The sequence below is a fragment of the Balaenoptera borealis genome (genome assembly GCF_965194805.1).
Source record: "Balaenoptera borealis genome assembly, chromosome: 13".
Classification (NCBI taxonomy): domain Eukaryota; kingdom Metazoa; phylum Chordata; class Mammalia; order Artiodactyla; family Balaenopteridae; genus Balaenoptera; species Balaenoptera borealis.
The window spans coordinates 34,055,651-34,067,724 of record NC_138870.1 but is presented as its reverse complement, the minus strand read 5'-3'; the positions used below and the strand labels follow the sequence as shown (position 1 = coordinate 34,067,724).

The window sequence follows — 12,074 nt, the reverse complement described above, 5'->3', positions numbered from 1 at the left end:
AAACTATTCTAAAAGTTTAATGCTAAACTCATTTTAAAAGTTAGCCTTGTTTTAAACATTAGGACTTAGGTAAGTAATGATAGGCCGATTTGCATAAAGCAGTAATAAGCGACTTTAGCATTTATTCTCATTCAATCTATATTTGGTGAAGGTGTGGCACTGAAACACCTCAAAAGGAAAGTAAAGAAAAAATATGCTATATCATTTCCAATAGAGTTGTGTATGTATAAAAGCTTTGCTGAAATTTTTATAAATGGCACTAGCACTTTCCATACCTCAGGAGAAGTTGAGGTTCTCAGTGGTCGACAGAACGCTTACAAAGCAAGTAAAGATCATGGCTCTCAGCACATTCTAGCCACAAATTAGATACGAATGCTCTCTATATTTTCACTAAAAACCACAGCTTGGCTGAATTACAAAATGCTTCCCTTCATATGAGGAGAGTTGAATCACATACTGGAAATTGTGATAGCACAGCTCAGGGATGTTCCAAAGTGTATATGTGGTTTACCACTTAGAAATTTCCCAAGTTTAAATCAAAAGACTTCCAAAATATAAATGCCTATTCCTTCCTTTCCACTCCCTCATGAACTAACTTTGAAAAATCAGTCCTGCAGTACAAATGAGTCTGAATTACTAAGTTGTATTAACAAATTCAGTTAATCATAATGAACAAAGAAATATGCCATAAGGTATATACAAGGTCTAGATAAAGCTTAGAGGTCATAATGGCTCTATAAAATCATCTCTTTTGTTCCATTGAAGTTCAGAATGAAGAGACAAATATGGAAGATTGGAGGAAAGCATAGCCTTTAAAGAGAATACTCTAGAAACCTGTAAGCAAAAATTATTAAATATGTATGATACATGCTATATCCATGAAAAATAAACATTTTTCTTTTTTACTTTTGGCTTGCTAGGTTAAAGAAAGAATAACTGTAGCAAATTCATCAGATGTAACTGCAAACTTTAACGCCACCATCACCAACACACGAGCAAAAAAAAAAAAAAAAAAAAAAGAAAGAAAAAATGTAAGGGTTTTATAGGTGCCAGGGACTATTATAAATATTTTACATGTGCAAATTCACTTATACCAACAACCATGGGAAAGAGGTACTATTCTTAACTGTATTTTAGAGATGAGGACACAATAATACTGTAACTACAACCACTACTACTGCTACCACTGTTGCCGTTAATAGGATACTACTACTGCTGCAACTAGTATCAATATTAAGATTGCTACTACAACTTCTGCTATTGCTACTGCCATTGCTGTAGCTACTATGAACTCCTACTAATACCTGATCTAGCTTATTAAATGCCCTTAAGATGCCTTGCAATGTGCTAGCTACTTTACATATATGTTTCCTATTTAATTTTTATAAGACTCAGGGAGATATGTTTAATCTTTCCATTTTACAGATAAGGAATTTTAGATTTTAAGTTAAGCTACTGGTAGAAGGCTCAATAGTTAACCTGTTTTCCCCAAGTTAAGCTGTTGCCAAAGTAGTGCTTCATGGATCAAACAATTGAATTTAGATTCATAGTTTGGTAGGTAAAAGTGGATATTTTCTCATAACAAGAAAAATACAATATGTTATATTTTCTTTCTTTCTTTCTTTAATTTTTAACCTATTTAAATGTTCAAACATAAGAAAATAGAAAGAATAGTACAATGACCACCCATATACTAACCAGTTAGATTCAACAGTTGTAAACTTCTTGCCATATTCACTTTATCTAATTATCTAGCTGTCTATCTATTGTTGAACCCTTAAAAAACAAATTACTGATACCATCATAATTCATTTGTCAAAACATTAAATTGAATCTCCAAAACGGTAAGACCATTCTCTTAAATAATCACAGAACCATTTTCACACACAACATAATTAACATTAATTTCCTAATATGATCTAATATTCAAGTTAGTGTTATTTTAAGTAATGCATCAGCATTAAGTTTACCTGAATGTAAAAAAATTTAAAAAGATATAACTTACAAAATCTTATGAAAATGAGTATTATCATTACAAATATACACACTTAAATATATTAGAGAAATAGTTGAGGATAATTACTGAGAGATCACCCCGTACTTACACGATCAATGGAGATGTTGAATATCCCTAAATTTGGCTATTTTGATGGCTGAAGAGTTCAATTTTGATCAATCGGACCATTTTAAATGAAAACTCACAAGGAAGGAAATTTTCTTTTAGATGTCTACTAAGCATTTTAAATGATGGACAAAACCATCAAACCCTGGGTTTAGAACCCACATTTTCAAGTTGAAAGAAAACTTGAACACTGTTTAATTTATATGGTTTTTAAATTGGTTTCCATTAGCCTTAGGGTTCTGAAGACCTTCATGGATCACTTGGTAGAAAGAAGAGATCAGAATGGGATGTGTTTTGGGATAGGAAGATGTGAGAGGCCCTACAGTTAAGGCTTTGGTCTCCTACATATGCTCACAAATGTGGGTACAATTTCTTTAGTCAGACCAACTTTACCTTCATCTTTGAAATTTATTGGGGTTCTAATTTAAATTTTCTTTGCAGAAAGAATTCTGCTGCTAAAAACCTTCTGTTGTTGTTTTTCAAAACTTCTGCTGTGGCCCAACTTCCTCATATGACATATAAGAAGCCTGAGACACAGATTGACTGTTTTGCCCTATATCATATAACTTGTCAAGGGCAAAACAACAACAAAATCCCAGATCTTTAGATAATGTTCTGTTTTAAAAACTAGCTTTTAAAAATATTAGTTAGGTTTTTGGGAATATGAGAGCTAATGACAAAATAGTATATTTCTAGTGTTATATAGTAAATAAAACATCAAAACTGACAACGTAAAATTATAAAATAAAATTCCTAAGACACCAAAAGTTTATATGTTTATTTCCCCTTCTTTTTATTTTATATACATACTGTATTTTGCAAGCATAAAGAGCCAGAATAATTATTCCAGTGATGATTAAGTATGCAAGGAGTTCTATGTAAAACAAATGGGACTTTAATTTTGAATGAATTTTTGGAAATTTCTCCAAACCGGTACATTTCTGAAAAAAAAAGACTTGCTGCTATATGTGCTTAATTCCAATTATTTAACATTATCTTTGACAAATGCTTCCTAAAGGCTAGACTCTGGGAGTCTCTGCTAGAGAATAACTTTAGCTGGCGTGATCTCTGCCCTGGAAGTGTGATGATCTAGAAGAAGCCAATCCAAGTATAGATACCTCTAGTGAGCATAGGTGCCTTCCTCCCTCCATGTTTACTGGTGGAAAATAGCAAAATAAAATAGAATAGTTAGGTGTAAGTAAAGTTTTATTAGGGTAATGAAAGGGAGGTAGAGAAAGTTCAGACAGAATGAGGGATGATAGAATTCTCTCTTTTCCAGTTAATTACTCTTAGTAGAGAAACAACTTGGGCACAGGTAGCCTGCCTTTGTGAGTTTTGTGTGGACCACAGAACTATGTCAGGGGACATTTCACACACTTCTTTCTTTCTTCCAAAATTTAAGAGTCTTGAATTCGCAAAACACATGCAATCTATCCTCTACTACTGATACTATTTTGAAAAATGTTTTATCTATCCTCTTATAATTTCTTTTTTTGTCTTCAGCACTCTCATTTGCTCAAAATAATATAACTTCTCTTTGTTTCCAACATACTATGCTTAAAACTTTTCAGTCCCTTTATTCTTAAGTCGTTTTTTTTTTTTTTTAATCTCCCTTGAGAACAGCATTTCTCAATCTTGACCCTATGGATAATTTGGACCAGTTAATTCTCTGTTGTGGAGGATTGTCCTCGGCATTATGGGATATTTAGCAGCACCCGTGCTAGACAGGTGCCCATAATACACCACTTGCCTGCAGTTGTGATAACCAAAAATGTCTCCAAATATGACCAAATTTCCCTAGGGAGAAAAATTGTTCCTGGTTTAGAACAACCATTTTAGGGCTTACATCATCTCACTGTGCCTGCTTTGTTTTCTGTTGTTTCTTCAGCTCTAATTTGATTCTTGTCTTAGTCTGGATTATGGCCTAATACTCCATTTCTGCTGTAACCTGTTGCCCCATAACTCTGGACAATCTTTACCTTCTTGTTCAATAATGACAGGGAGCCAATGAAATTGAAAAAAAAAAAAAAGACTTCTGTTTATTACTGCTTCTCTTTCTCTCTTTTTGCATGCACAGAAGCAAAACATCTGTTCAAATTCATAACATCTTCTAGTATGAGATACATGTTTCAGATTTAAACACACTTTTGTGACATGTTCAGTAGAATTAATATTTTCTTTCAGTCTTAGGGTAAGAAGTCTGTCTACTTTTGTTTTGAATGCTGTCTACACAGTCAGAACAAATGCATGTCCACACACCTGCAAACACACACATAACCTATCTCTCTAAAGGAGATCACTAACAACTGCCTAGAATTTTATAGTTAGACAATCTGAAACTCTGTAGACTTGACTTCCAATGTAATGCAAAGGTTGCTAATCGTGTAGGGAGAATAAAGTAATTTGGATAACTTTGAACATAAAAAGTTCATTAAACAAGATTATAGAATAAGTTAGGAGTTGAACTGCTGTTCAACTACTGTCTTATGGTGTTTCAAATAATGGGAGGGAGGTTATTTAAATAGATATAGACATGAGCACCAGTCAATGGATTAGAAACAAGTGGTGAAGACCACAGGGTCTACAATCAAACCACCTTGGTTTCAAATCCTCTCTCTGCCACCAGCAAGTTGTATGACTTTAGACAAGTTACTTAACGTTTCAAATCTTGTTTCCCCACCTCAGAAGTTGAGAAACAATCACAGTAATATGTGCTCCATAGAGGACTGCTATTAAGATCACCTGAGAAATACATGAAAATCATTTAATCCAATGCTGGCTAAACAGCAAGCACTCAGTAAAATGTTGACTATTATTACCTCTCCATTGCCCTCAGCAAAGAAATACCTAGAATCTTTTGTCTCAAACTAGACATCCAGTAGAGCAAGCAGTGCAAAATATAAATCATGAAAAATGAGATCTATAACCAGAAAAAAACTATCTGGCAAAAGCTTCTGGAATTTTCGATGTAGAATGTTTGCTCTATTATAAAAAGTATTAGTAATAACCACTTACAATCTGCCAGATCTTGTGCCAAGCACTTTATAGGCATTCTCTCATTGAATTCTCACAAAAATATTATGAAGTAACCAGTATTGCAAACCCAATGAAGTAACCTGAATGAAATAAGTGCATTACTAATAAAATTTTACAGAGGGGGAAATCTGAAACTTAGAGAGGCTTAATCACTGACTCTAGATTAAGCCTAATGGAGCCTAGAGCTCTGATTGTGGCAAAGTCTCTGAACAATTCATATGATATTTATGAATTCAAAGCAGGTATGTAAAATCTTCTAACTGAACTATAATTTTAACATTTATTTGTAATCAGAAAAAAAGCTATTATAGCAGCAATACCAGAATTAGAAAGTTTAAGAAAGTCAACGTGGTTAACTTAAATAATGGCTCTGACAGGGAGAACTGTCAAATAGTTGAAGGAAAATGACTCAAAGTGGGTGTCAAAAGTTAGGTAGCTCCTGAAAAAAAATTTCTGCAGATCAGGTACAACCATGAGAGAGGCATAAAATGATATATTACAAATACATATTTTTTGGTGGATAGTCTTACATCCTTTATAGAACAAAAGGGATTATAAATTAAATTGGTAAGTAAAATGACTCTGCTTTTGTATTTACTCTAAACGAGTAAGTAGCTATTGAACTGGAAAATCAAAATAGAAATCATTTTATATTTGGACTTGAAAAAATAGGTATTTGCCATATAAATTTGACAGAATAAAAGAATGACAGATAAACTACTTATAAGCTTATTGTATCAAAGCTCCAAAGTTATGAAATTTGTAATTCATATATATATGTATATATACATATATATACTTAACATCAACACATAAATTCAAGTTCAAATGAAACATTTACTGACCCTATTTACATAATGATATAACACTCAGTGAACATTTATTGAATAGTGAAAGAATAAATAACATGACAGGTAAATTAGATATTTAACTTCTTAATATTTTTCTATAATCGGTATTATTTACTTACAACTTAAAAATTAATAGCTACATTTTAAAACTAATTAATTCAAAAGAGTTTTACATAAAACAGGATCATAAATGTAATAGAAATGTTATTTATATATTTAAATTTTATAGGTCACTATAAATTCTTAAAAGAAATGCACATCTTCAAAAATATATACTTACTTTTTTCCTGATAATTATATTAATATAATTGGAAAAAGTATAAAGAAAAAAGTTTAAATCACACGTCTTAGATATAATTAATTTGATATAGATATATTAGATATATATTAGATATATTATAATTTTATATATATAATAGATATATTATAATTTGTTTAATTTCATAAAGCTTCAAGTTCCAAGTAGGTCAGGCTGTGAAATTTGAAACCTTATGCACGGTTGCCACATGGTGGTCAAGATCAAGAATAGCAAGCTAAACTCACAACATGCTTGATTATTGAATATAACGTATTATTGAAGCCAAACTTGAAAATAAAAACTTAGGTTCTTAAAATTAAAAGTTTAAATTTTTATGTCTATATTCTTCATGAATTAGAGTTTCTGATATTAATTTTTAGGAATTAAAATTATTAAAACATGATGGTGATAATGACATCAGTTTTGTTAACTGTGATAGCTACCAAGTCATTTATATTTAAATTTTAAACTCATAGGGTACCTCTGATTTATTTTGGATCAGAGCCTGTGCTTGTCTTTTTTTCCTACAAAAAGTGTAAAGGTTTTTTTTTTATTATGTGTAACACAGGCAAAATTATTTAAGTCAATAAATTTTTAAGGAATTTCACATGTTCTGATTCCTTCCACTGCCAATCACCTTGATTTCTCCAATGTCTGATCCATAATTTTCAAGATAACACTTTCAAAAAGAATTTTGTCTCAATCCACAGTAGTCATGTCATCGGTCCACAATTCTTTTAGTTGGCTTTCTTTGATCTCACGTGGAATATGGACACACTTCAAAATTCCCCACCTGTAATCTTTGGGACCCAATTTCCTCAAGCAATTTACTTTAGGACCATATTTAGGGTCAAAGGAGACGGATCTGCCTGGTACTGAATTTTAGACACCTTCTAAACATGCATTAAGTTCAAACCATATTCACTCTTAAGCTATCACACCTTAGAACAGTACAGATCGTTGGGATATGCCAATACCCAACATAAAAAGTTTGACTGTTAGGTTTTTCATAGTTTATTAGCAGCTCTGTCTTGAAGTTCTTTCCCACAGATCTAACACATAGTTCTCTCAGTAAAGGAAACCACACAGTTACTCTGTGAGGCATTTCCAACAATATAGGTCTGCAGAAAAAGTCCCATTGGGATAGACCTCAACAGTGCCTGTGTTTGTCTTATTCACTGTTTTATACACCCTAGTGCCTATCACTGTTCCTGCTGTGGTATGGGTTCAGTACTATATTTTTAAATGAACAAGTGATATTCAATAATTGAAATGTTGCCAGAATTAAATAAAATATAGAAACATGATTTAAAATACCAAAAAATTATATACTGATGTATTTGCTAGTGCAATTTGAATAACAGACAAATGCAGGCAGCAGCGTTCCTTCCTTCGAATTTGCTTTCCCCAGTACCTGCCATCCTTGTTATGTTTTCATTCACTGAGCTTTAGGTTGGAAGAGCCCTTCCTTCTGAGTGTTCTATTAGTGACCCCAGAAGCAATTACTAGCCATTAGGACTGTCTTCCAAAGGGTGGATCAGACACATATGGTGTTTTACTCAAATTTGTGTGGTACATTTAGCAGTGAAGTGTGACTGTGAAGTTTGCTTTAAAAGAGAAGGAGGATGCAAGGGAAAGCTTCAAAGATCTTTCTTAGGTTCAAAAGGCAGAATTAAGTTTAATAATTTAAAATACATTTCTTATCTGGGTTTTTTAATTATTTACAGAGTTAAATCGGCTTGTCCATCTACAAAGTGCTAAAAATGTGTCTCTGATACTTTTACTCACTGAAGTTGCCTACTTAACCAGTGAGTATGTTTTATGCCGCTGATTGTTATTATGCTCCTTATTTGGTGGAATGAAGCTGAAACTGAGCCCCTGAAGCCAGAGCATGGGCTCACAGTCAGGGTCTGCTCTGGCTTCCCTGAGGGGCAGCAACCTGAACCCCTGTGGCTAACATCCACAAAAGGAAGGAGTACAGTTAGTGATGACCAAAGTCTCTTACATTGTTATGACCTAATTTAATATTTATTTCTTAATTAGTCTTTCAGTGGTTTACTTTTCTCTTTTTTCAAGCCATGGGTCTCTTTTATCTTATTTCTCTTTTTTTGTGTGTTTTTCTCTCTTTTTTGTCTTTTTCTCTCTCATTCTTTTTCCCTCTCCTCCTCCTCCCCCTGCACCTCTCTCTTTCTTTCTCTTCTTTCCATCCCTCTCTCTCTCCCTTCCTTCCTTCATTTCTTTTTTTGAAATGTTTATTTATGTCAATCAACATAAAGTAACTTATTTTAAAGAACATAAAGAGGTTCCACATATGAAGTTTCAGCTTCATTTAGGGTCTATTTTCAGAGACTCTACTGCAGCTATAAGTAACTACTTGTATAAACTATGCTTGTTGCATTTTAGAAAATATTCAATATATAACACCAAGCAAATTCAAAAGTCTACTTTTTAAAAATAAAATCTCTGTTTAGCTCACTTTTTTTCTTCAAATGAGTAAAAACTGAGTGGTATTTGCTTTTCTTGCAAAACAAAACACAATTTGAAGAAATTATTAAGGACAATGGTGCCAAATTTATTAATGTTGGGCATTCTTATAATTAAGCACATCAAAATAGACATATAATGAAAAAATATCACATGGTATAATGTTAAAATCATTCTCTACAAATTCCCAGTTGTTTATTTTTAAAATATAAATTTGTTTCAGAAACTGAAAGACAGTAGATTCACTGTAGATGTACAGTTTTAGCTAAATCTGTTAGATTAAAAAGAAAGAAACTGGAAATACAGTTAACATATAGAAGGCACAAACATTGATACTGTATTGATAATTGTTCTATGAATCTATCTAATAAAAATTTAAGAATAAATGTTTCCATCCAGTTAAAAACCATCTTACCCTGACTGAAAACTTGTTTTGGCTTTTTAAAGTGGAAAGTTCTAGAAGAATTTTTTTAAAAGAGTTAGACAATTTGAAAACATAATATTATAATAGATACATATCAAACTTCAGAGTTCATAGGACTTGAAAATCTTAAATATTCTACTGAGTTAATTCAAACTTTTATTAATAATTGACTTCTAAAATTAGAATTAAAGTTTTCTTAACTAAGCATATGTTCTAAATAGGTCTTTAGGTTCCTGAATGATTGCCTTTCTAAAGAACAGACTGGCAGGAGCAGTGATCAGTTTGCCCTTTAAATACACTGTAATTTAGGCAGCCCTATCAGCGCAATAAGTGTGTTCCTATGCAAGTTGTTATACTTGCGTTACTTCCCAGTCTTTTTCCTCTATTTTCATTTCTATACAACGATACCACTATGCTTAATTATAGGACTTGTATCATGTAAGCTTTCTTATTCTTAAAATACAGCCATTTAAGCCTTTTAAAAATTGCATGGACTAGTTCTCCAAACACTCCCACATATATAGCTTGTCTATTTCTTACCCTCAAAGAATAAAATAAATGCCATAAAGTCATCACTATAACAAAGGATAAGTTCTGTGCTCTTACTTCGTTTAAAATGAATGTGAAGGCACTCAGAACCTGTAGTACAGATATAATGAGGCAGAGTAGACATTAATATAAAAATTGTATTATAATAAAGAGGAAATGGACCTAAAGCACAACGAATATTTATTGATTAATATCGCTACCAAAATCCTCAGGGCTAGCCATTTTTAGAAAGGTTCAGGAATACTACAATTAATATAAGGAGACCCATGAAAAAATTTTGCCTGTTTTCCAGTCTCATGTACATGATTATGGTAACAGCAGTTGCAATGCAGACACATGGTGGGGGGGCGTTGGGATGTTAATAAGATGAAAAATAAAACACATACCATAAAATTCCGCTGGTAATGAATGTTCTCTTTGTTAAAGTCGATCACATAGCCATTGAAGGACCAAACAAATGTGAGATCTAGTGCAGGATCGAAGGAAGCAGCACACTGCATGGTTGCATTTTCTCCAACAGTGATGTCGGCATTAATTGGAGCCAATATAATTCGTGTGGGATCTATACATTTTTAAATAAAGGAGTAAACCACAATTCAAAAAAATACGAGACACCATATTACCTGGTACATTAAAAAATAAAAATCAATATAGTTGAAATCTCTGTGCAAAAGAATAAGATGCTTACAAATTCAAATTCCAAGAATAGTTTCATCAAACAAGAGATTTGCCCAGAAGGCTTTTGAAATGGAAACATCAAAATGTGGATTGTCTTAGAAGCTTAGTGCTGAATCACATCTTATAGTACATTAGAAATTAAGCACTGTCAAACTTAAAAAAAAAAAGTAAAGTTAATCTAATGGTTTCTTACCTGTGATAACAAGAGTCCCAGTGCTATTAGCCTTCCCTTTATTATTTTCTACAAAGCATGTATAGACACCTCCATCATTCCTTGTAATGTTATTGATTTCCAAGCTGCCATCTTCCCAAATGAGTATTCTATTGAAATGAAAGAAATACATATTTCACAAAATTAATTTAATGAAATACGTTACTATTCTATGTCTTAGATTAAAAACACTAACATCTTAGTATCATTAAAGTTTTACATAAATTGCTTGACAGAGACTTTTTTCAAGATGAAACATTCTAGACTTTGTTTAGACTATTCTTTCTCAGCATCAAGTTTTTTTGGAAAACCACCTTCATCTTTTTCTTGGACTTATCACAGTAATCTCAAACTGCCCTCCTGCTGCCAACCTTGCCTCTACACAGTTTCTTTTCCCACATGTCAGACAGACATGAAGACATACATCGCATAAGTAATACAATGTCACTCTTTGGTTCAGTGATGTCACTCTACAGCTCAGAAGCCTCCAGTGAGTTTTCCATCTCATGCATAGTAAAAGCCACAGCCCTTGGTTTGCCCTTTTAGGCCTTGGTCATTTTCACAATCTGTTTCTCACAGTCTTCAGGGTTTTGCACAGTGACACCTTCAGTAAAGCTTTGTCTGATAATTTCTAGTTAGTATGGCATGCACACACCCACCCATGGCACTGCTGCTGTCCTGGCATTCCCCATGCTATCCCTCTTCCCAGATTTTTCTTCCTAACACATATTTCATCAGACATACTTCAGTTTTACTTATTAATCTATCCTTGCATTAGATGGTAACATCCTGATGTCAGGAATTTGTATCTGCTTTGTTTGTGGTCCCATCTCAAGGTAACATATTCATTAATGTATACAATCATTAGGAAAAAACCAAAAAACAAAAAACTATGTTCCAGGAACTCCTTAAGGAGTGAGACACAAAACAATGAGTAGGCACTCGATCAACCTGTTTTTGGACGTATGAACTACATGGAGTTTAACTGAAGCAGTGGCTCTCTACATGCCACCATAAAATGACTTTTAAACCACTGTGAGACAGACTTAGATCAGTCATAGGCCTGAAAGAAATGAGCCCAGATCTTCCAAGAACGTGACCCCAGGACTTCAGACTTGGTAGTTAGAACAGACTGTCATTTCCACAGCCACAGAGGAATACAAACATATTTTAATTTTAGGAACTTTCAAAGAATGATACTGTAAAACCTACCTTAGTAAAAGCTTCTGTAACAGATTACTTTTAGGAAATTCTTCTATGAACAGAAACTAAATGTTTCATACTAATAGAACTTAAATGTATTCCCTCTGCCTGTCTGCCTCTTCCTTGGAGTCAGGAGACCCAAAACTTATTATTTGTAACCTTATTATACCTAACTCTTACATATAATTTATATTACATTAATATTACATATATTACGA

The 12,074-nt window shown here is 32.9% G+C and overlaps 1 protein-coding gene across 8 annotated transcripts in view; it reads right to left on the bottom strand.

Moving 5' to 3' along the window:
- CNTN1 (contactin 1) overlaps window positions 1–12,074 on the bottom strand; it is a 363,526-nt gene that overhangs the window by 103,433 nt on the left and 248,019 nt on the right. For all 8 annotated transcript variants that reach the window (XM_082349367.1, XM_082349364.1, XM_082349361.1 and 5 more), the window contains 2 exons: window positions 10,636–10,763; window positions 10,151–10,326 (listed from right to left, as the gene is read on the bottom strand). In XM_082349367.1, coding sequence (XP_082205493.1) covers window positions 10,151–10,326; window positions 10,636–10,763 — 304 coding nt within the window. The remainder of the gene's footprint in view (window positions 1–10,150; window positions 10,327–10,635; window positions 10,764–12,074) is intronic.